This window comes from Corylus avellana, chromosome 5 (assembly GCF_965113065.1).
Source record: "Corylus avellana chromosome 5, dhCorAvel1.hap1.2, whole genome shotgun sequence".
In the NCBI taxonomy this organism is placed as follows: Eukaryota; Viridiplantae; Streptophyta; class Magnoliopsida; order Fagales; family Betulaceae; genus Corylus; species Corylus avellana.
This window is the reverse complement of record NC_142494.1, coordinates 11,918,412-11,943,423: the sequence shown is the minus strand read 5'-3', so window position 1 is coordinate 11,943,423 and position 25,012 is coordinate 11,918,412. Positions and strand designations below refer to the sequence as shown.

General features: G+C 39.5%; 2 protein-coding genes across 4 annotated transcripts in view; one reads left to right on the top strand and one right to left on the bottom strand.

Moving 5' to 3' along the window:
* The window catches only part of LOC132180966 (uncharacterized), a 26,822-nt gene extending 4,487 nt beyond the window's left edge, over positions 1-22,335 (top strand). For 2 of the 3 annotated variants that reach the window (XM_059593983.2, XM_059593984.2), the window contains 15 exons: positions 415-618; positions 1,227-1,415; positions 1,609-1,868; positions 1,991-2,110; positions 2,339-2,428; positions 4,206-4,301; positions 9,731-9,817; positions 13,339-13,450; positions 14,569-14,860; positions 18,990-19,113; positions 19,215-19,234; positions 19,408-19,564; positions 21,363-21,651; positions 21,788-21,860; positions 21,976-22,335. In XM_059593983.2, the coding sequence (XP_059449966.2) occupies positions 415-618; positions 1,227-1,415; positions 1,609-1,868; positions 1,991-2,110; positions 2,339-2,428; positions 4,206-4,301; positions 9,731-9,817; positions 13,339-13,450; positions 14,569-14,860; positions 18,990-19,113; positions 19,215-19,234; positions 19,408-19,564; positions 21,363-21,651; positions 21,788-21,860; positions 21,976-22,058 (2,196 nt within the window). In that variant the 3' untranslated portion in view covers positions 22,059-22,335. The remainder of the gene's footprint in view (positions 1-414; positions 619-1,226; positions 1,416-1,608; positions 1,869-1,990; positions 2,111-2,338; positions 2,429-4,205; positions 4,302-9,730; positions 9,818-13,338; positions 13,451-14,568; positions 14,861-18,989; positions 19,114-19,214; positions 19,235-19,407; positions 19,565-21,362; positions 21,652-21,787; positions 21,861-21,975) is intronic. The other variant, XM_059593985.2, reaches the window with a different exon arrangement.
* MAX2 (RNI-like superfamily protein) lies at positions 22,122-25,012 on the bottom strand. The gene has a single exon (XM_059593986.2). It carries the CDS (start codon positions 24,660-24,662, stop codon positions 22,533-22,535), a length of 2,130 nt encoding a protein of 709 aa, XP_059449969.2. The 5' UTR covers positions 24,663-25,012; the 3' UTR covers positions 22,122-22,532.

The window sequence follows — 25,012 nt, the reverse complement described above, 5'->3', positions numbered from 1 at the left end:
GTTCTTTTGATAGCATTGTTTAATTACTTATCAAAAAAAGATTTAATCATTTGCCTCCCAGCTTTAATTAATAATTACCTCCTCAATGGATGGCTAGAAGATTATTCTAGAACTCATACCTATGATTCAAATTTATCCTGGACCTGTTTATTCCATTTTCAGTCAAAGCTGACATGATAATCCTCGCATGTAATTAACTCTAGCAATAAGATGTTGTAACCCATGTAGGTGGGATTAGCACTAGGTAATGATCCTTGAAGAAGACGTCTTTGAAACTTGAACCATTGTCTTTTTGTTGATGTATGCTTGAACTTGTAATTATGCTTATTGGTCCAGTGCTTGATGTGTGTGATTTAGCTGGTTTTCCACTCAATGCCTAGTCTAACTAAATTGATTGTATAAAATTATGTACAGGACAAAAGGCTGAAGGAGCTTTTTGATGCTATTCCTACGATGGAGGAGCTACATGCTTTGGAGGGAGAGGGTTTCAGAGCTGATATCATTCTTGTAGATAGCGAGAAAGATAAAAAGCTATCTATGCTGAAGCAGCTGATTGTGGCACTGGTGAAAGGGCTGAACTCAAATCCAGCTGCAATGATAAAAAAGATTGCAGGATTGGTGAGAATTTTCTTGACCGTTCTAAGAAGTTGTTTAAACTGTCATGCAATTTCATAAATAGTTTATTGTTATGTTTTTTTTTGTAGGGCTAACAAGTGTCAAACAATATGATGTCATCCAATTGATGTTTTTGATGACAGGAACCAAAATTTAATGCCAAGTACTGTTGCTTGGTTCTGGATGTGTGCTACTTTTCTCTTTTCTTATTCCAAACAACATTTTGTTTACATTTGCTGATACACTTGCATATGTTGTTCTTCATGTATGCGCCTCAAGGCGTGGACTTCTTATGGAACATGTTCTACTTGTTAAGAACCACATCTGATGATGAGATAAAAATATTTGCTGGTGTTCTGATTATAATCAGTTTTGCTGTTCAGATTGTGATATAATCTAATATAATAATTAAGAAAATGAGTTTTGTTGCCCAGCCATCTTTGAGATCACCATTTACCATAAGCATATTTGTCTCTTTGCTTGGATAAATTACTGCTGATCCCAAAATTTTAGCTGATAGTAAGCAGTAAAAGTCAACCATTTTTATGTGAAAATATGACTAATATTTCGTTTCACTAAATAAATCTATATTGACTTCTATTCCAACTCAGGTCTCTGATTTTTATAAACGGCCAAATTTGGAAAGTCCAGCGAAAGCTGCACTAGAAGAAACCTCCCACATGTTTGAGAATCAAGGTGTTCAGATGCTAGGGCAAATAAGGCATGGTTCATGCCGTCCTAGAGCAATCTTATTTAAAGTTCTAGCAGATACTGTAGGTCTTGAAAGTAGGCTCATGGTGGTAAGCTTTTAACTTCTTTTGGTTAGTTAACCTGTTCTGTTCCTTTTTTAATTTTTTTTTCCTATTGTTTTTCTCTTTCAAACAGTTATCAGCTTGAATTTTTAGTTAATAGAAGAAAATATGAAAGATATATATTTAATTTCTGATGGTCATTTCTAATATCTGGAAGGCTGTTTCTGTTTACTCTCATCAGGGTTTGCCTAATGAAGGGGTCATTGAATGTGTAGACTCATATAAGCATATGTCTGTGATAGTTGTGTTGAATTCTGTGGAACTATTGGTCGATCTTATGCGGTTTCCTGGCCAGCTGCTGCGCCGATCAACCAAGGCAATTTTTATGACCCATATTTCAGCAGCAGGGGAGAGTGATTCTGCAGAAAATGACTCCTGTGATTCACCACTAGAACCAAATAGTCCTCTTTATGGGTTTCCTGAGAGAGTAGATCCTGACAGGTGAGCTGATGGTGTTTGATTTTTACATTTTGAACCTGCACACTGATTACATGATGTTCTGGTCAATACATGCTCTCTAAAGGGTGGTTAGGTCACTATTATTCTTGTTGCTTGTGCCACAGTACCGAAAAAGATGATAACCTTCAGTTCCATAGGAAATTTGAAGCATCATCAAATGTATCTGGTCCTTCATTGAGAAACATGATGCTGCGATCAAGTACCACTATTGAAAGAAAATTGAGGTAATATTCATTACCTTATCTCAGGTAGTTCATTTTTGATTAATGGCTTTTGCAATGACTTTTCGTGTGTTTTCTTTTTTTAAAAATTATTTTTTAAAATCTAATTTACTTATCAAAAAAAAAAAAAAAAATTTAAAATCTATTATTCTTAACTTTTTGATTGAAATCCTCAAAAAAGTGTATCCCGTGACATGTTTTTATTAAATCTTTTTTGGTCAATTCTATCAGTTTCTCACATAGTGAACCCAACATTGCAAATACATGTTGGCGACGCAACCGGAAAAAGGCTATTGCTGAACAGCGAACAGCTAGTTCCAGGTTTTTCTTAATTCCTTTCTCTTGGATTGATTCTTTTTTTTTGATATTGCTAGGAATGAAACAAGTTGGTATGGAATAAGTAATCCTATTAATATACATTTTCTGAAAAATAAAAATAAAAATAAAAATCAAGAGCATATATACATTAGGAAGAAACTCAGCCAACATGCAACACCCTACGAACGGCGAACCCAACCCCACCTCCGGCAACAACTTGGAACCCCGCAAAAAAGAAAGAAAAAAGACAAAAACAAAAGAAATTATTCTATCCTGCTCTGCCGCTACAAATTTCTGTGAGTGAAACTGGGAATCTACAGGGCGCCCCAATCGTTGATGCCCCATCATCAACATCACCATTAGAGGCTGACGGAAGCACCTGCCCATCGTCAAACAACAGCTGTACATCCCCATTTCTTTGCTGTTGCTGTTTCCGTTGCCGCTGCTCCACCACCATGCTTTCAAGCTCTGCCGCAACAGTGAAGAATGCGTCATCCTTGAACCTTTGCTCGACCATGACAAACTCGCGGAGTGAGGCTGGCTTTGCTCTGTTGTCCCTACACAGCTGCCACTACCTCAACCGAGCGAGCGAGGCTGATGGAGTGTTGTTGTTTTTCTTGGTCTTCCAGAACACAGACATCGAGGACGCAGACGCTTGAGGATGATAACGTTGAGATGGGGCTCTGAAGGTAAAGGCAGGCAAGCTCATGGTGTGGTGGACTGTAGAAGAGGAGTCAGCAAAAAAGTTTTTTATTTTAATTTTTCATTTCATGGGGTCCTAGAATAGCTATTCCCCCAAAATGAGGAATATATTCGTCTTAAAAAGGTGAGGAATAACTATTCCCGATGAATAGTTATTTCCAGTAATGGTGATGCAGCCAGATAACACAATAGCTATTTCATTCCAGGGTCTATTATGTATACCTAATGTGCCATAAGCATTCCTATACGACTTTGAGTGTATAAAAAAAGTCTGTCTATTAAGAGTTTCATTAAGAGGGAACAAATATATCATAACTAGTGTTGTCATGTGGGGACGATGACTCAGTTAACTGCCTTTTGATGGATATCCTGGTGGCTGGTGAGCTGATGGATCATGAATGCTAGTTGGATTTGGTGTTGTAAACGATTATTCTTGAGGGAAGCAAGCAGATCTGTTCCTTTTGAAGGAACACTTTTGTGCTAGTCCTTTAGAAATTAGGTGCAACTTTTTGTGCGACTCCTACAAATTTTAGGTGGATACTAAGCTACTGCCTACACAATTTATTTGTTAAACTTACAATCTTGAAAATTAAAATTTTCAAACTACTCCCCCCCTCCCCCCTCCCCACAATCTTGAAAATTAAAATAATCAAACTATACTCCCCAACCCCTCCCCCTCCCCCACACACGTAAAAGAAAATCTGTGTGGGCTATATGTTACTCTTGATGGTCAAGATTCAGTTTTATTGGTCCATGAAAAGGTGATATGCTCACATACATGTACAAAGGCGCTTGGACACTAGCGGTGGCACCTTTGTAAGCATAGACATGCCCAAAAACTCATTCATGCTCTGCATGATCTGCCAATTGTTGTGTCTTGATTTTATTGTGGAGGACAGATATAGGTGGACAGATACAGTAACATTTCAATTAACTAGAAAGTAGAGACCTTTTTTCTTTTTCTTTTTTTTTTTCTTATCAAAAAAAAAAAAAAGTCTACCTTTTAGTTAATTGAAATGTTACTGTTTGATGTTTGCAGTGTTTAAGTATTGTTTTTGAAATGCTTTTGGCTTTTCAGTCCAGAGCATCCTTCATTTCGAGCACGTGGACGGTCTATGCTTAGTGGTGATAGAAAAACCTTCAGAGATTTTTCTGATGACGTGGCTTCATCAAGGTTCTTACCTCTATGATCTCACTTAAGTACATGCATAATGATCATTAGCAATTCTTCCCATGAATTTCCTGTGTTGACTTATTATTACTGGGAGCCTGAAGGTTCATTTTGTGTTTGTTGGTTGAGTTTGATTTGAAGGTTGATTGAATTTTTTTGCTTCCCCCACATTGTGATTGTTTTCTCACTTAGGCTAAAGATTTTAAAGTTGGTGTAATTTTTTTTTTGTGAGCCTAGGCATCCCTTAATTTATTCTCAAAGGATTAATACCTAATGGGGTGCAAGTCCTGGCACAAAACCCAGTCCTTCCCCTCAAACTAGGAGGCTAAAGTCATTTGGGCCCTTGGCTAATGTCTCAGTGAATTCCAAGTGTTGGTATTGATGATTCCTGATCTTTTGGTAGGGTTCTGTCCTACCTTCTTGTCTCAGTGAATCTGTGGTTTAACTTTCTGTAGGTGTTCTGACGTACACTTCAATCTATATTAGTATAGGTGGGGTCAGAACTGAATTTTTTGTCCAAGGCAGATAAAGTAGAAAAGCAATATTTATGGACAAATTTCTTTTGTACTAGATTCTTACCTTTGGTGCAATCACACTTTGGCCAAGGCCTAGCTATTACGTAGCGTGCTGAAATAGCCACATGAATCCTCTCGTCTCTTGTACCCTGCAATAGTGAAGTTTTATAATGTTGAAGGAACAAATAGAAAACACATTGTTCTGATGTTCCCTTGTGGAGTTGGAAATCAGTTTCTTAAAATGATTTTCCTTAGCTTTGGAACATCCTTTATTGATGATAGAACTAATTTATATGAAGCCAATGGTAATAAAGGTTTACAGTGAACACTTATTATACTCTGGAAACAGTATATCGTAGGTGTGAGATCCAATATAGGATTTTTATTGTTTTTTCATTGTGTTAGAACAAGCTTACTGCTTTTTAATTTAAAGGTCTTCTATCTTTTAGTTGCCCTTCTAGATTTTAAATGAATTTTTCCTTGAGTTATATAAAAAATACTTAAGAAATAACTGTTCTTTCTTGTCTAGTATTGCAGTTGATTCATCTTACCCTTGTTGAGTTTAAAGTTAAAATTTCTCTAATTACCTATCAAAAAAAAAAAAAAAAAAAAAAAGAATAAGATTTTGCCATGTGAGGGGTTTGAAGAGTAGATGATGGCGTTGTTTATCGAAATTGAAGCAAATAGGAACCAAAATGGCTTGGTTGGTGACCCAAAATTTTGTTCCAAGTTAGATAATAGGAGAAAAACGGAAATTAAAGTGGTTGGTTTGCTCTATTAATTATGATTCAAAGGGAGGGCATTCTAATAGATATAAAGGAAAGGGGAGGGGTAATAGTTTGCTTAATGAAGCCTAAGATACTATCTCAAAATGTGAGAGGGCTGAACGAGAAGGATGAGGATTAGAGGCCTTATTAGGGATTGGAAGGTGGATATTATTTGTTTACAAGAAACTAAATTGGAGTACGTTTCTAGGGAGGTGGTGAGAAGTCTATGTGGGTGTCTACATGTGGATTGGTGTTATTTAGAAGTGAGAGGAGCTTCCGGGGGGTTTTGGTTAATGTGGGATAGAAGGGTGGTGGCAAAGATGGAGGAATGTGTTGGGAATTTTCCATAACGTGTTCCTTTAGAAGTATCTGTGATGATTTTGAGTGGGTATTTGCGGGTGTATATGGTCCAAATAATGACAATGACAGGAGAGTGCTTTGGGATGAATTGGCTGGGATTGTGAGCTTGTGAGAGAAGCCATAGTGTATTGGGGGAGATTTTAATACTATTTGATATCTGAGTGAGTGATCAGGAGATACTCGTCATTCTCCAGCTATTTTAGAGTTCTTAGATATATTTCATTTTTGAACAGGGTCTTATGGACATACCTCTTGTGGGTGGAAAATTCAAGTGGTCCAATAATCGTGAGGATCAATGTTGGTCAAGAATTGATAGGTTTCTTCTTTCATAAATCAATGGTGCTTTGGTTGAGAGAGGGCGATAAGAATATAGTTTTTTCACCGGGTGGCAAATTCAAATCGAAGAAATAATACCGTGGATTCTCTAGTTGTTAATGGGTCCTTATATATTCAGATTTGACTGAAATAAAGGAGCACATAGAGCAATTTTTATTTTTAAATTAGAACAATTTAGTTGGAGGCCAAAGCTGGATGACCTTTCTTTCAATTCCGTTTGTGCAAGTGAGAGTTCTTGGTTGGAAAGAGAATTAGAGGAGAGGGAGGTATATGAGGTGGTGAGCACACTGAATGGTGATAAGGCACTATGTCTTGATGGATTCTCATTGGCTTTTTTTTCAATGAGTTTTTTTTTTTCCTTCTTCTTTCTTTGTATACATCCTGTGTACTAGGGTTGTGCTCCTCTGCGCTTTTCAATGAATTACTTATTTATCAAAAGAAAATATTCAAGGAGTTTCATGGCGGAGGAAACTTTGAGAAGAGCTTTAATACAACTTTTATTTCTCTAACTCCTAAGAAAGTTGGTGCGTGGATATTAAGGATTTTCGTCCTATAAGTCTGGCGGCTGGTGTATATAAAATCGTATCCAAAGTACTGTCGAATAGGTTGAAAAAGGTGTTTGAGAAGATCATCTCAAGTTTGCATAATTCAATTATCAGGGGGAAACAAATATTGGATTCAGTTTTGGTTGCTAATGAATGTATTTTTAGCCGAATTTGATCATGGGTCCTTGGCTTGCTGTGTAAATTGGACTTAGCGAAGGCCTACAACCATGTGAATTGGGGTTTTTTGTTGTATTTATTGAAGATAAGTGGTTTGCGGAGAAATAGTGTGCTTGGATGGCACATTGTATATCTACAGTGCAATTCTTCGTTCTAGTTAACAATGTTCCCTTTTGGTTTCTTTAGCAGTTCTCATGGCTTGAGATACTCCTGTATTTGTGGTTGTTATGGAGGCTCTGAGTAGGATGCTGCCGATCACAGTGGATTAGGAGGGAGGGGGGGAGGCTACTATCAGGTTTTTCGGTAGGTTCGAGGAATAATGAATAATTTGCAATGTCTCATCTCTCATCTTTGCAAACAACACTTTGATCTTTTGTGAGGCTAATAGTGAACAACTCCATAATTGGCATTCTCTTTTTAAATTTTGAAGCGGTTTTAGAGTTGAAGATTAATGTATCTAAATTAGAGACTATTCCATTCGGTGAAGTGTCTCATCTCTCGTCTTTGCAAACGACACTTTGATCTTTTGTGAGGCTAATAGTGAACAACTCCATAATTGGCATTCTCTTTTTAAATTTTGAAGCGGTTTTAGGCTTGAAGATTAATGTATCTAAATTAGAGACTATTCCATTCGGTGAAGTGGATGATATAGAAAGTTTGGCTAGTATCATTGGGTGTAGGGTAGCTATGCTACCGATGAAGTAGTTGGGTCTTCCTTTAGAAGCATCATATAAATCAGGTTTTTCGGTAGGTTCGAGGAATAATGAATAATTTGCAATGTCTCATCTCTCGTCTTTGCAAACAACACTTTGATCTTTTGTGAGACTAATAGTGAACAACTCCATAATTGGCATTCTCTTTTTAAATTTTGAAGCGGTTTTAGGGTTAGAGACTATTCCATTCGGTGAAGTGGATGATGTAGAAAGTTTGGCTAGTATCATTGGGTGTAGGGTAGCTATGCTACCGATGAAGTATTTGGGTCTTCCTTTAGAAGCATCATATAAATCTACCTCTATATGGACTGACATTGTAGAAAAATGGAAAGATGTTTGGCTGGTTGTTGTCAAAGGGAGGTAGAGTGACCTTGATTAAAAGTACATTGTCCAATTTGCCTATGTATTATTTGTCCTTATTTTCCATTTCAATTGTTGTGGCTAAAAGGCTTGAAAAAATTTGACGCGATTTTTAATGGGGAGGAATCAATGATGAGTTGAAGTTTCTTTTGTAAATTGGTCAAAGGTTTGTTCTCTGAAGCAAATTGGTGGTTTGGGGGTAGATATTTTGTCTCAGTTTAAGTAAGCTCTTCTGGGTATATGATTGCGATGTCATGCTACAAAGAGAGAGGCTTTGTGGGGATTGGTGGAGGAAGCAAAATGGCATGAGTGGAGGTTGGTGTTCTAAGGGGGTAGTGGGACCCTTTGAAGTTGGAGTGTGGAAATATAAGGAGGGGGTGGGAAGTTTTATTTTTTGAGATTTGTTAAATATGAAGTGGGGAGCCAGAACCAAGATAAGGTTTTGGCATGATTTATGGTGTGGGGACCAGCTATTGAAGGAATTTTTTCTAGAGTTGTTTATTTTTTCTTGCTGTAAGGAGGCATGGGTGGCGGATCATTTGTAGTTTCTGAATAGAAATCTTTAGCAGAATTTATGAAACCTGTGAAGGATTGGGAAGTAGACTTGGTGATGAGGTTTTTAATGTGTTGTACTCTCTCAAATTGAGACAAGGTGGTGAGGATAGTATTTGGTGGATCCCATCCACTAGGTGGAGTTTGAAGTAAAGTTGTTTTATCAAGTGTGCTAGTTCGTCATTTCCTTGAAACAGTATTTGGACAGTCAAGTTTCCATCAAGTGAGTTTCTTTTTAGGATGGCTGCTCTGTGAAAGATTCTGACTTTGGCTAACTTGAGGAAGAGGAAAGTCATAGTGGTGGACTGTTGTTGTATGTGTGTAAGGAGCGGATAGTCCATAGATCATTTTCTTCTCCATAGCGAAGTGGCAAGAAAATATGGACTTTGATTTTTTTTTTTAATCTTTTTAGAGTAGAATAGGTCATGCCTAGAAGGGTGATAGAATTGTTGGCTTGTTGGAGAGGTTAGTTGGGAACTCGTACTGTTTTAGGAGCTTGGAGGATGTCTTTTGTATTTAATGTGGTGCATATGGAGAGAACAAAATGCAAGGTGTTTTGAACATCAAGATATTTCGGTGAAAGAGCTAAAGAAGATCATGGTCAGATTGCTTTATAATATCTCATATTTTTCTAAATTTTCTGAATTTGTGGATTTTCTTTTTCTCTTTTTTATTTTTATTTTTATTTTCTTCTTCTTCTTCTTCTTAAAGGGGTTTTCTTTTGTATGCTTGGTGTGAACTAGGGTTTCGCTCCTTTGCTCTTTTAATGAAATTGCATTACTTACAAAAAAAAGTAATTTATACTATTTTGTATGAGCGCAAGTGTCTCCATGTTTATGTGTTTTCCTGGTTATGAAGCAAAGGTCTTTTAAAATGATTTTGATGTTTGTAAACTGTTTGGGGAGGAGGGTTATAGCCAGCATAAATTGATAAATAGTTGCATTTGTATCATTTTATCTTTGTATTGTCTGTTTACTTTTGTGATTAGTACTTCATATTTTTAGCTTTTGTTCTACTTTTTTTACTGCTTAATCTACTAATTTGTAAAGCCTATGTATAAGATCGCTAAGAATTGCTTATATATTCTATTTTCATTTTAAGCTACAGGTCTGACGGTGCATCAACATCAGAAGCTCGTAGACTCAGAAGAAGAAGTATTAGCATTACTCCGGAGATTGGTGATGATATCGTAAGGTTGATGTTTGTTTCCTTACCTTTCTAAAAGAGTGGTTGTTTCATTATGAACTGTACTGAATTTACGTTTATTATTGATTTTATACTTCAAAAACACTGTTTTCCTGCTCTCTCTATATCTTTTTTCATTTTTAAAATTTGGTTTTTATTCTGGTTTCATTGAAGAAACTTTAGTATTGAGAATTTAAAAGATCTTATTGTCATGTGTTTGTATGATCCCGAAGTATTGTTTTTCTTCTGTTCTTTTCCTCTAAATTCATGTTAATGGTTCTGGATTTGATCAAGATGTTATTGATAAATTTTTAATGTTTTTTTCACAAGAAAAAAAAAATTGATGAAAGAAGAAAAGGAAATGAATAATTGCCTAGAAACGGAGAAAATAAATCATCTATTACTCTGTGCAAAGCCAAAAAATTTAAAAATGAGGTCGATATATATACCTTATATAATAGAGATTTCTTTATAAAGTTTTTGACCCTTTATAGCATGCACAGGAGAGACTGGGTGGTAAGTTTTTGAGAATTATCACATTTTAATCTTTGAGTCTTGCCATAAGTTGTTAAATATTCTATGATAGAATATTTAAAATATAAATATATTTTAAAAAATCTATTTATTGTCAAGGGAAGGCAAATACTGGATTCGGTCCTTATAGGGAACGAATGCATTGACAGCCGTTTGCGTTCCGGGATTCCTGGTTATGCAAGCTGGACCTTGAGAAGGCTTATGATCATGTCAATTGGGACTTCTTACTGCACCTTCTTCAGAAGTGTGGTTTTGGGAAGAAATGGAGAGACTGGATTGCGTTTTGTATCTCTACGGTTCGATACTCAGTCTTGGTTAATGGAGAACCAGCAGGCTATTTTAGTAGTTCTCGGGGGATTTGTCAAGGTGATCCACTTTCTTCTTTGCTTTATGTTATTAACATGGAGGCGTTGAGTACTATGTTGGGGGAAGCGGAAGCTAGGGGGCTGGTTGCAGGGTTTTCTATAGGTCCTGTGCACAATCCGGGTTGTAGTGTGTGTCGCACTTGTTGTTTGCGGATGATACTCTGATTTTCTGTGATGCGGATGAGGAACAACTTCGCAACTTACGCTGTCTTTTTCTCTGTTTTGAAGCTGCATCAGGATTAAAGATAAATCTGTCAAAGTCTGAAATTGTTCCTATTGGGGAGGTGCAGAAGATTGATTTGTTGGCTAGCATTTTTGATTGTCGGGTGGTTGGCTTACATATGAAGTATTTGGGGCTTCCTTTGGGAGTGCATTGCAAGGATACCACAATCTGGAACGGTATGCTTGAGTCCACGGAGAGGAGGTTGGCTGGGTGGAAATTCGGTCTTTTATCAAAAGGGGGAAGGCTAACGCTGATTAAAAGTACTCTCTCTAACCTTCCAACCTATTTGTTATCTCTTTTTCCCATCCCCTCGAGTGTGGCAAATAGGTTAGAAAAGTTGCAAAGGGATTTTTTATGGGGTGGTACCAATGAGGAGACTAAGTTTCACTTAGTTAAATGGTCTTTAGTGTGCTCTCCTTTGAAGGATGGTGGTTTGGGGATTAGAAATGTGCGAAGGTTCAATCAAGCCTTATTGGGGAAATGGTTATGGCGTTATGCTACGGAGTGGGAGGCGTATTGGAGGAAGGTTGTTGAGGTAAAATATGGAAGAATGGAGGGAGATTGGTGTACAAAACAGGTTGATAGGCCCTTTGGTGTAGGGGTTTGGAAGCATATGAGAGGGTGGGAGTTTTTTTCTAAGTTCATCAGATTTGAAGTTGGTGATGGCTCCCAAATTAGGTTTTGGCATGATATTTGGTGTGGTGATCACCCTTTGAAGGAGTTTTTCCCTGAATTGTTTCGTATTGCAAGAAACAAAGAGGCTTGGGTGAGTGATAATATGCAGTTTTTGAATGAGGAAGTACATTGGAATGTTCCTTTTTGTCGAGCGGCTCAGGATTGGGAAGTGGAGGTGGTGTTGACTTTCTATGAGAAATTGTATGAGACGCGGCGTCATGATGGGGGGGTGGATCTCATTTGGTGGATCCCCTCAAAGAGGAAGCTTTTTGAGGTACGTTCTTTCTTCGGTGTGATTCCTTCTCCTGCGGAGAGGCACGAGGTGGGGAGCTATTCTTTTCTATGGAAGAGTATTTGGAAGGTTAAGGTCCTGTTCAGAGTTAGTTTCTTTGTGTGGACGACTACCCTTGGAAGGATTCTCACTTTGGATAACCTTCGGAAGAGAGGTTTGATCGTAGTGGATTGGTGTAGTATGTGTAAGAGGAGTGGAGAGTCCATTGATCATCTCCTCCTCCATTGTGACGTGGCTCGTGCTCTTTGGAGTGTTCTTTTTTCCCTTTTTGATGTGAAGTGGGTCATGAATGGTAGTATTAGTGATCTCCTTGCTGGAAAGGCCAAAGTGGTAATAAAATGGTAATGGAGGTTTGGAGAATGGCCCCTTTGTGCCTTATGTGGACTATTTGGAGGGAGAGAAATGCTCGATGTTTCGAAGATAAGGAATTGACAATGGCAGAACTTAGCAATAGGTTTCTCAATTTGTTTTTCCATTGGGCGGGTGTTTTGAACGTTCCTCAAGTTTCTTCGTTGCATCAATTTGTAGATTTATGTTCTTTTTATCTTTAAATGGGTGTCTTTGTATACTTTCTGTGTACTTGGGCTGCGTCCCTCTGCACTTTTCAATGATATTCTTGATTATTTATAAAATATATATATATAAATAGAGATAAAGGTAGTGTCACAACACTTTGATAATTGAAAAGATTGGATTTTGAATATCAATACAGACAATTGGGAGAAACTAGGTAGATCTGAAGTCTTCTTGTTCTTAATTTTACAGCATATTAGTGACAGCATCTCAGCTATTGATGGCTGTATTTTTGTGATTTAAAAAACCTGGAATTGATGTGAGTAGTGTAGATTTGGGCTAATGGCAATGATGTACTGAAGGATTCAATTCATCATCTGTTGTCCTGCTTTCCTTATTAAACTCATTTTTTCTTAAATCTCAAATCTCTTCCTATGTGGCTATTGAAGTCAGCTTATTCATATGTTAAACATTTGAATTTTCCACCTTCAGTATTCACTCGTGTGGACGTAGTTCACTGGCTAAAGAAATGCTTTCCTCAAAATTACTTGGGTTTTCCTTAAATCTGTGTTACCCTTTTGGATACAGCAGGTTGAATGGATTGCACTTGTTTGTATTTTTACTTGGTCAAATATTGAACTGAGCAATAATTTGTTTTGATGGTGCATGGACCAGTTCAACTGGTTGGTCGTATTTGGGTTTTAATGGATGAGTATATCAACTTGGGGCCTTCATCACCTAGTTTGTTCTATCCTGGTCAAGTGCTTTGCCTAATCCTCTTTTTGGACAAGGCATTGTTTTTTATTTGAATTAGTGTGCGCCATTTCACTTATCGAAAAAAACAAGTGTGTGCCATTTTGTTGGATTTGCTCATTATACAATTTGTGCATATGTGGTGCAATAACTTGGCATATAATGGACTCCTCAGGGCTGTACGTGCAATGAATGAAACATTGAAGCAAAATCGTCTTTTGAGAGAGCAAGGCGATGACAGGTCATTCTCCCCTTCAAATGACAGAAATTCAGATCTTCAGAAAGATGTATGTTCCTTGTTCCATGTAACAGAGAACCAGATTTATAATATACATTGTTTTTCTTCTTTAGCATTTCAGTAACTTATCTTCTCATTTATTGACACGTTGAGACCATGATATAGATGAGTATGATCTTCCCTTTATGGTATCTAAGTGTTTGTTTTGATGCATATGACATTTTTATATTTGCCATTTTTTAAACTATTTGATAAGTCCCTACTTTGTAATTGTTTTAGGAGATGGGATGTGATCATCATCTTGGAGGTTGATTTTCTGCGTTATTAATTTTGGGATTTGGTTGTCACTATTTTTGGTGGTATTATATCTATCGCTGTCATCTTATTTTTGTGCTTTGTATGAGATGATGTATGTACTAATGTCCTCTGTTCAGTTGCATTTTGATCGCTACTTTGGAAACTTAAAATGCTTGGTGTAACATACGACAGTATTCTAAGTATGAAATCATCAAAGCTTAATTTTCTGTACTTCTCTCTTCCTAATTTCTGAGCTGGTATTTACAATTGATCAGCTTTTTCTTAGTGCATGTAAAGGTTGCCTCAACCAGCTCCTGTAACGGATTGCTTAGTGCCTCCCGCTTTTAATATTGCTATTAATCTTCTTTGCATTTATTTCTTCCATTGCTGTAACCACCTCTCATTCTTTTACTTAGGTGTCCAGATCGACCGCACAAAACTACTTAATGTTTCTCTTAAAGATTCTCAGTTTTCAGATCACTTGCTGCTCATTCAGTCTTTCTGTGGGCTATACTAGGATGTCAAGTAAAAGTTGATGTTTGAACAGTCGAATCTGAACCAGAAATCAATTGAACAACCTCTGCCCTAAAGAAAATCTGAAGAAGTTTAATCCCCATCTCTTTGAAAAGAATATTTTACCACTTCATCTAGAAACTAAAGTTTTTTTAAAAGAAAAATGTGTTGGTATCTATTAGGTCAACATGCACATTTCTGTATGTTTTATTAGGTCTTGTGTTAAAACGTCGGCTTGCTTATGGGACTTGAAATCAACATGTGCTTTTTATTGGTTTAGTTGGTAAGCGTGGTTAATAATTTCATCTTCATAGCTTTCTGCTTAGTCGTTAATCAATTTTTTTTGTTCTACGTTAGGTATCCAGTTTCCATCTTGATGGTCATCATGACATATCAGGTGCTTTATATTCTCTTCCTCGAGACCTGATAAGTTCACAAAAGGCGGTGTCATTACCCTCGTCTCCACATGAATATAGAAGACAAACTTCTGAGAGTGGCGGACCTCCAGACTACGTTAGAAATGATGAATTGGTCTCAACATGGAATAAAGTTCTTGAATCTCCCATGTTTCAAAATAAACCTCTATTACCTTTTGAAGCATGGAGTATCGATTTCTCAGAATTGACAGTTCGAACTCGTGTTGGGATTGGTGAGCATTATTCTTTTTTAACATTCTCTTCACTATAGTTTACGTTTTAAGTTTGATGTCCCCCTGCCCCCCTTCTTCCCCCTTTTTTTTTGGCACAATGCATAGCTTGCGCAGTACTAGAATGGATATAGGTGGTCTTTGGCTTGCCTTCTCTGCCATTAAAACTGTTCCTGAGGAAAGTGATAGACCCATTCAGTCTTTGTACTAGGGTTGCCCTTATCAGTGATTGCATTCTTCATATTTTCTTTCTTACCCTAGAAAAGTAATGGATTAATGAAGAGTAAAATTCTAGTACCCCATTCTGAGATTTTGTAAAATATTCTGTTTTAATACTGGTAGTTGTTTTACCCAATTCTACTTTGCTGAGCAGACTTCAACAGACTTCTGTTGAAAAGATCAGTGCATTCAAATTTCATGTTGTTCATAATCCTCTGTGCATTGTCATATATTGGTTTTAGTGGTGGAGCCAGGAATTATACTTGTGCGGTGGAATCAATTATTTGATCTATAATAACAAATTTCATTCACATATTTCTATTTACTTTGTTTAATTGAAGACTAAATGAAACCTTAAAAAATTAATGAACTTTTTTACTTCTACGTTCTCATTGAGGAGGGATTTCTGTACAATATAAAGGTGAAATTGTTGAATGGAAGGAAATCCAAAAAACGTCTTTATAGTAATCAGTTGTTCCTAGTTTTTATCATTGATTTTGGTATATGCCATTTAAAAGAATTAGAAAAGAAGAAGACAGTCGACAAAAATTTTGGTGTTGTTGAAAGAATGCATAAAATATTGTTTTTTTTTTAATCCTTATTTTTCTTTAAGATTATGAAATTGATGCTCTCTTGAATATTGAGTGAGTATTGCATAGGAAACTACCTAATAAAAATCATTGGAACTATTCTAGTCTTAGGTAGGAGTTTTCTCATTTGCATTTGTATTACTAATCTAGAAGGATATTTCAGGGATGTTCTCAAACTGGAAACCCATCCACCAGTCATAGCCTCTAGATTCTTTTGCTCTCTTTGGAGATCACCTGAAGACCCCTTCCTCTTCCCTTTCGACCTCGAGTCTCCTCCTTCCCCCTCTCTTAATCTCTCTTTTCCTACACTCTACTTCCTCTCTCTAACCCCCTCAACCCTTTTTTCTCCCCATTACCCATGGATCCTCCAAACCCTGGCCTATAAAACGTTATTTCTCAAATGGAAGCTTTGTGTTGGAAGACCCTTCTCCCCACTCGAAGTTTTCTCAAATGACCACATCCAGTGAGACAATGTAGCTCTCATTGTCATAATTGTAGCCCTCAAGTTTCTTAACCCCCCATGGTCAGAGCTACACTCTCGAAAGCCTGGAGTTTCGCCAACCCTCTTTCCATCAAAGAGCTGGAGCCCAATAAATTTCTTTTCTCCTTCTCTCAAAAACTCCAGATAGATCGTGTTCTCAACCAAGCCTCATGGAATGTTAAGAGGTCCATTCCTTATTCTCAAGCCTTGGAACCTTCTACTCACCATTGAAGAGACCGGCTTAAACCTTTCTCCTTTCTGGGTCCAAATACATGGGCTACCTCTCCAAAACATGATTACAAAAAACGCAGTTAGCATAGGTGAAGGTATTGGGAATTTTTTGGAAGTTGAAGTTTGGTGATTTTGTGCTCATCTCTGGAAGATTTCAGCATGTTAGAGTGGAGCTAGACACAAGGAGGCCTCTGGTTCCAAGGTTCAACTTTGTTAGAGAAGGAAGACTAGGCACCTAGGTTCAACTGAAGTATGAAATGCTTGCCTATTTTTGCAACTCTTGTGGGTTAATTGGCCATAAACAAAATTTCTGCCCTCAACTGCTGTTGCTGGTTGTTGGGAGGTATGGCCCCTACCTTAGGGCCACCTCCTTAGCCCTGAGATTAACTATGTCATTCAAGGAGTAGGTGATGAGCCCTAGAGTGTGGAATGTGTTTTTGATTAAAACTCAGATCTTGCCGAGGTGGAGGCGCTAGCTGTGGAGGCACAACTGAGTCAACTCGTTTCCTACAATCCAACTTGGCCGGTGCCGCCTTTACAAGCCCAGGTATGCCATGTGGCAAACCCATCTGCTGTTCCTTTGGGTGTCCCCCCTTGAGAAGGCCAACAATCTCATCGCCCACCTTCCTCCACTTTACACTAATCCTCATTCTACCACCTGTCCCACTATCACCCAACATTTTCCTCTTCTAAACCCAGGGCGGTGGCAACTCCCCCTTAGTGATGTCTTTCAGCCTTCAGTGCAGTCCACTGCATGTAATGAGCTCTGCCATTTTTAAGCAACCCCCTTTTGGCAGTCAACCCATTTAGTTTCAATTGAAACTAAATGGCTAAACACTCTTCCGAAATTATTCAAAACCCATCACCCCCCCCCCCCCCCCCCCCTTCTTTCCTAATTGTGCCCTCTTGGGCTCCTTACCCCTCACTAGCCCTGTCATTCATCTTGAGCCCAGCTCAACTAATCTGTCGGTCCACTCACTGATAATATTTGCTCCCAGCCCACCTAACCCCCTTACCTCGATGGGCTCTTCCTCTTTTAGGAAGGCCCATAAGAGACCTCCAAAAAAAAATAAAAATAAAAACATACAATTCAACCCATTACCCTCCCACCCTCATAATCCCTCTTCCCAAGAGCCAAAGGTTTCTCCTATTGCCGACTACTCTTCAACCAAGGCCCAAAGGAGAAACAAGAGGGTTAGATTTGTTGATGAACTGGAACGATCTGCTCCTTCCCAGAAGAAAGGCCCTCTCCACTCCCTCTGTAATGCTCTATCAATCCCCCCTTCTGTGGCGAGTTGGAAGAGAACCCCACCATCTCCCACCTCCTAAACCTCTCTAGGAGAACATCAAAGGTCTGGGGGTTCCACAGGAGCTGCCTCTTGCAGGACTTGGTCGGTAGATACTAAGATGGATTTCCTCCAATCATTGCTGAAACTAAGGCCGAAGAGGTAGGCCAATGTACACCCCCACTAGTCTAATAAAGCTACTGTCTTGGAATTGTTGGGGGCTTGCCTGACCTACAGTAGTTTGAACCCTCATGGCCTTGATTAGGAAGCCAAGTCCTGAAATTATATATATATTTTTCTTGAAACTAATACATGTACTCAAAAGGCTTTATCCTAAATCAATTCGGTTTCTTTTTGTTGGTACACCCACTAGCACAAAGGGTGGACTCCTGCTCGCTTGGAGACTCGGTGTGGATTTAGATTTTTTTTGTTTATTGAAAACAATATATGTGCTTTTATCTATTCGGATCGTCCGAGCTGGAACTTGTGTGTACGACCCCCCAATAAGATAAACAAATTCCCTTTTTGGCAAATCTCTCTTTGAAGTGGGTAACTCTTTTAGTGGGTTGTGGCTATGTGTGGGAGACTTCAACACTATTCCAGATCAGGGAGAGACCTGGCGTGGATTTAGAATTTTTTTGTTTAATGAAACCAATATATGTGCTATTATCTATTGGAATCCTCCGAGTTTTGTTTTAAATTTTATTGGCACCTCAATACTCCATAGACCTCTCTTAGAAAGGCTAGGCAGGAGGTACAATAACCAGTAGCTCTACTGCGCAGAATGGCCTCATGAGTCTTGTTTGGCATTACACCTCTATATTCCCTCGTGGTCATTTAATGTTTTAAAGCATTTTTTTCTTTCTTTATTTTCTTTTTCCCTTTTCCCTAAAATTGTCTATTTTATATTAAAAGATAGGGCACGAAGAACGGCTTTCCGACAATTGAAAAATAGAAATCCTATCAAGTTGTCAGTTCTTCTGCTAACTGTTTTACTGGGATCAGGAAAGGGGGAGAAAAAGAAACTACCCTAAAAATGAAAATTTACCCAATGGATACTCGTGTGAAAGCTGGCTAATTACTCATGGTTAATTGGCTCTGTTTTCCAAGGGCTAGTATTTTACACCTTGCAAGGTGTCCCAGATTACCTATTCTATCTTGTAATTGTTTGGACTTACAAATTTGCATCTAAAACTTAGTAAAGTGCGGGGAAAAACATTTAAGGTTTTGTTTTAAAAGATGTACGGATATTATTTGTTGTATATGGCTCCAATTTCTTGAGGATACTTCATTGAGTTGAGATTTGTTGTATTTGTCACATCCAGGTTTCTTTGGAGAAGTTTTTCAAGGCATATGGAATGGAACAGAGGTCGCAATTAAGGTTTTTCTAGAGCAAGATTTGACTGCTGAAAACATGGAGGACTTCTGCAATGAGATATCCATTCTCAGGTATGTCGTAGTTGATATGTTAATTGTCAAAAAAATTCATCTCTACATCACTGACTTACATGCTTGTTCTTCTTGTGTGGGGTGCACGTGTTTCATTCCAGCCGCCTTCGACATCCTAATGGTACTTTCCCTCACCTGCTATTCTTCAAATTATGCCTTTTTATCTTTTGTTTGTTTATGCTTGCTGCATATGTTGGTTAATGTATTGTTCTTAACATACAAGCATAATAATCTCTGGTGTGACTAGCAAGTACGCAATAAATATTGATAGACTGAGTGATGCTGTTTTTGCAGTTATTTTATTTCTTGGTGCATGCACGAAGCCTCCACGCTTGTCAATGGTTACTGAATACATGGAAATGGGATCCTTGTATTATCTTATTCACTTGAGTGGTCAGAAGAAGAAGCTTAGTTGGCGGAGGAAATTAAAAATGCTGCGTGATATTTGCAGGTGTGCTCAGTCTATCCGTAACTTAAAATTCTTTCCTTTTTCTTGGCCTTAATGCTCAAAAGGATATTCCATGTCATGGTTTGCTGCGATATTGTAATTCACAAAATCAATCTTTATACACAGCCCTCCATTCACAGAGCTTATGAGTAGAAGGGTACAAATATTTGATGGGACAAGATATCCATGAGAGAATTCGTGTGCGACTAGTGAATATGGAAAGTGTTGATTGGATGCCCAGTGGAATCTGGGCAAGTGCAGCACAGGGATTTTCAACTGTTGTAGTCTAGCTATCATATTGCTGAAAAACGTCGTCATTAATGAATAATAAGGCTGCCCTGCTTCATTGGAAATGCTGGTCATGAAGCAAATCTATGAATGTGCATTACTGAAATTGGAATTTGATTGTCACAGATGAGTGGCTTGAGAAGAGCAGGTAGAGGAATGGAATTGGATGTACTCTTAAGGTCTTAATGGTAGTACTAGTAGGTAGCTAGATGGTGAAACTTGGTTAATATGGCACTGCCACATGAAGTGGAACAAAGACGGTGTCATGTGTTTAGTTGAATTTATTGGAGCATGACCATAAGGAGGCTAAGGAGCCGAGTAGTTAGGCAATGCCTTATTGATGTTGTCCTAAATGGTTGGAAAATTTTTCTTAGTTGAGTTTCTATTTAGATTCACATGAATATTTTGAAAGGCTTGGCTTTGTGCAGTGATGGTCATTTCAAAATAATGTTCTAACCTGATGCATTCTATTATTCTTATTCATGGATTTGGCAGCCTGTAGTACTATCAGATAGTCGAATGTAATGGGATGAACTCCACTAGCATTTTTACCTGTTCATTATACAAGATTCTATGATTGAATCTATACATTAGGGTTGTACAAATGGTGGCGGTTAGCAGTTATTGTCTCTAGCCGCTAACTGTAATGCCTTAGGCGGTTAGCAATTTTGAGTAACCATTGGTTAGCGGTTATTGATCCCTAAACCTCACCACGGTATCTGCCTGTCAGGTATGTCCCTTTTGGTCCTATTTTAGTGTTTTGGGCATCATTTTTGGGTGTGTTTAAACAGTTTTGGGCCTGTTTTAGTGTTTTGGTATGAAACCCTATACCAAAACGAATATTATATATATATATATATATAGGGAAAAAAAATGCAAAATCAGTCCATGTGGTTTACCTGATTTGCAATTAACTCATTGTGGTATCAAAATGAACTCAAAGGTCTCTGAAGTATATCAAAAAAACAATTTAGTTCCTATAGTTAAATTTTGTTCACTGACTTAACAGGTTCTGATAGCGTGAAACGTCAAAGCCAATAAAATTGTGATACATGCCCTAGTTAAATCAGTGTCACACTAATGGAATATGTTAAATTAGTGGACGAAATTTGACTGAATGGACTAAATTGTTTTTTTATCATACCTCAAGGACCTTAGAGTTCATTTTGATACCACATGGAGCTAATTGTAAATTAAGTAAACTACAAGGACTAATTTTGCATTTTTTCCTATATATATGTGCTATACGGTTATTAACCGCCTCTGCTTATCCTACCATTGCCAACTGCACTGCCTTAGGCAGTTGGTAGTTATTAATGATTAATAACCGCCTCTTGTCTTTACAGTCCTACTATACATGATATGAAAACTGCTTGTTCTTGTTATTGCTTTTATATTTAGTTACTGCTACTATGATTGCCATCATGATCAACATCAAAATTCAACTTGTAACTTTAAAGTGATGAAGAATATCAATGTCATATTGACTTGAATTTTCCTGATATCAATGTAGGGGTTTGATGTGCATACATCGGATGAAGATTGTTCATCGTGATATAAAGAGTGCAAACTGCCTTGTGAACAAGCATTGGACTGTTAAGATCTGTGATTTCGGGCTCTCGAGAATCATGACAGAATCACCCATGAGAGACTCTTCGTCTGCAGGAACTCCGGAATGGATGGCTCCTGAACTTATTCGAAATGAGCCCTTCACCGAAAAATGTGATGTTTTTAGCCTGGGGGTTGTAATGTGGGAGCTCTGCACGCTAAGTAGGCCATGGGAAGGGATACCACCAGAGAGGGTATATGCTTGACATATATGTCTAGTGATTCATTTCTTTGTTGTACTTTCATTCATGTTTTGACTGCACTGAATCGTTTACTGATATTTTTCTGTATAATTATTAAAGCATGGACCTCTTTTTCTCTGCCCTTCAGGTTGTTTATTCTGTTGCTAATGAGGGTTCCCGGCTGGAGGTTCCTGAAGGTCCTCTGGGCAGGCTAATTTCAGGTACTATAGTAATAGCAAAAACACTTAAAAAATACCCTAAAAAAGTTAAAACCTTTGATTTAGCTTCACTCATTTTCTACTCCTCACAAGCTCATGTTCTTGTTTCTGTTGGCAGATTGTTGGGCAGAACCGCATGAACGGCCAAACTGTGAGGAAATACTTTCCCGCTTGCTCGACTGCGAGTACTCACTCTGCTGATGCACCCTGTTTGTTTGTGTATAGAAAAAAAAAAATTACAAAAAAAAAAAAAAAACAAAAAGGAAAACCAAAAACATGGTAGAGGTGTTACATTGTGTTCCCGGCTTAATTTGTAAACTCTTAATGATTTTTCCAGTCACTGTGATAACATGAGATGGTTCATTTTCCATTTTTGACTGGCTCATACTCGTCCCTTTTTTGTGCAATCAAACCATACCAAGATCAGATTCTGGTCTTCTAATGAATTGATTGATCTCTCCAACAGTTGCAAATTACACATTCTTTGTAGACTGCCCTCAAAAATTGGCAAGAGAAAAAAGAAGCAGCAGCTTCTAAGACAACAAAAACGTGATTTGAAACTCATATATATATATATATATATATATATATGCTTTCATGATTCACCCTGAACAATTTGGTTTCTTCTGAACTGGGTACTTCTCTCGATTAACAAGCATGGACCATTTACTTATTTCAATCCGGGATCAGACGCCTATTCAATGCGTCTTCGAAGCGACTGGTGGAGTCCACCCTCATCTCTGTACTCATGTCATTCTCCGGCGCCGGATAGTAGTCCTCTCTCAGCTGCACATCTCTCAGGTTAGGTATTCTCAGCATGAAATTCATGAAATGCTCATGAGCCGTGCCATGTATAAAAAGCTTCCTCAGAGTCCCACATTCTGCAAGCAAACCAGCCGCCGGAAGTGACAAACTCCTCTGATTAACATCCCGGTCTTGCGGTGGCCAATAGTCGAGCTCCTCCAGAAGACTCAAATCCCCAATTCCATTCAGGAAAAACCTCTCCCACAGGCTCAGATCCATTTGCCCCGACGGAGCGGTCAGTGCAAAACCTATTGTATCACCACAATCCAACTGCATCTTCGACAGCCGAGGATACTGTGCCAGTGTGCTCAACCCTAAGGCAGGCTCGGACGGCTTGGGCCTTTCTCTGCAATCTCCTTCAACCCGTATCTGAATCTCCTCCAAGTTAGGACAGTCCTCAAGACCCGCCATTGGCAAAGGAGACAGAAGGTCGCCAACAGCAATCCAAAGAGAGAGATATCTCAGCCGCTCCCAGCTCTTGTACCACAACCCATTCCCGTTACTTCCCCTATACGAACAACCTGCTTCCTCCGAGTACTTGCATCTCTTCTTCTTGTTGCTCACCCCCTCGAATTCACTCCCACCAAACAAGTCCATCACATGAGCTGCATTCTGGAACTCGCCCAATTTGAAATCACAAACACCTGCCTCAGCATCCTTCTCCCCATCTTCTTCCACGCTCTCCCACACGCAATCAATATGAAGCCGCTCGATCCGATCGCAAACCGGCTCCAGTGCTCTCAAAGACGCCGCGGCATCGAGATTGATACAATCAGAAATCCCAACCTCCACCAAGCTCCTCCTCAGTAAGGAAGCCAATGTCCTCACTCCCTTCCCAGTGATCCTCTTGCACCCAACCACCTCAAATTTCTTCAATTTCCAACACCCCCTCGCGATCGCTATCAACCCCATGTCGTCCAAGTCCGCCGAGTTCTTTATCGACAGCGACTCCAGCCCTTCGCACAACGCGACCCCATCCAACTGCGATCCAATCGGCGTGCACACGCTGTGAAAGTGCCCCAGCTTCAGCACCTTGAGCTTCCCACATCTGGACCCAAGCTCTTCCAACGCTAACCCACTATCCCTCACGTTCTTACAAACATCGAGCACCAGTTCCTCTATGAGAGGCAGCCCCGAGAAGAGCTCCACCAGCGTCGCGCGGCTAATCCTCGCGTCCTCCGAACTATACCCCTCCTCGTTGGGGTCCCCACGGGTGGTCGCCAACGACGCCGTGTCGGCCAGGTGGAGAAGCGTGAGCTTGGGGCAGCTCCTCGCTATTGACAGCAAGGCGTCGTCGCCGACGAACCCAATGTACCTGGGATCGAACACACAGGCTATGAGGAGGTGCCTGAGGTTTGGGCAAGCGGCGACCACCTCTTGGATCTCGTGGGATTTGAAGCCCTCTGTGAAGGACTTGGTCAGGAGGTTGAGCTTCGTAAGCGAGGCCGCGGTGGCCGGATAGGCTTGCAGAACCGGAGGGAGATCCTCGGTCCAGTAGTAGAATTCCGATAGGTCCAGTGACGTCAGCGAGGGGCAATGCTCAAAGACCGGAGAGAAGTCGGATCCGGGAAGGATTTGCGGCCGTTGGTGCCAGCGCACAAGCTTGACGTGGCGCAATCCCGGCCATTGAGGGGACAGGACTTCTAGAACGGAGGGCGATCTGGAATAGACGGTGAGGGAGGTGACCAGCGGGAAAACGTGCCGCAGGTGGCGAGCTAGGAGCTTGGGATCGTAGGAGAGAGAGGAGGAGGAGGAGAGCAGCGCGTGGCCCCAGGGGGAGAGCAGGGAGAGGTCGAGGCGCGTGACGGAGCGGAAACAGTGAGGGATCAAGACGAGGTCGCGCGCGTTGCCTCGGAGAGTGAGGGAGGTGCGCGTGGCCTTCTCGAGCTGGAGGAACTTGTGGCATACGAGGGAGAGGGAGTTGCGCGTACGGGTGTCGGAGAGTAAGGCGAAGATGTTGGTGAGAATAGCGTCCGGCAGGTCGTTGATGGTGGCGGCCATGGTGGCGTGGCGGGGGAGAGAGTAGTTGGATTTTGTTTTGTTGGGTTATTTGGATTTTTAGTGAAGCAGACGGCGATAATAATGGTAGAGCGATAAGGGGGGGTGTGGGGGTGGGTTTTGTCGGGGTGTGGAGGAGACCCACGTGAATACGATGTATTAGGATTTGGGATTTGGGGGAAAATGGGTGAGGATGGGGGAGGGGGTTGACAAATTCACATGGGCCAGGGTCACTCCTTTGTTGAATGTTGATACTCCCAACCAGCTTTATTTACAAACCAATTTCACTCTCTCTCTTTGATCCAAACAACCCTTTTGGCGTGTTTCCCTATACAGCCTATACTATTAAATCA

Bases quoted from the DNA above. Each gene is read 5' to 3' on its own strand.
- MAX2 (XM_059593986.2), bottom strand. From the start codon at position 24,662: ATGGCCGCCACCATCAACGACCTGCCGGACGCTATTCTCACCAACATC.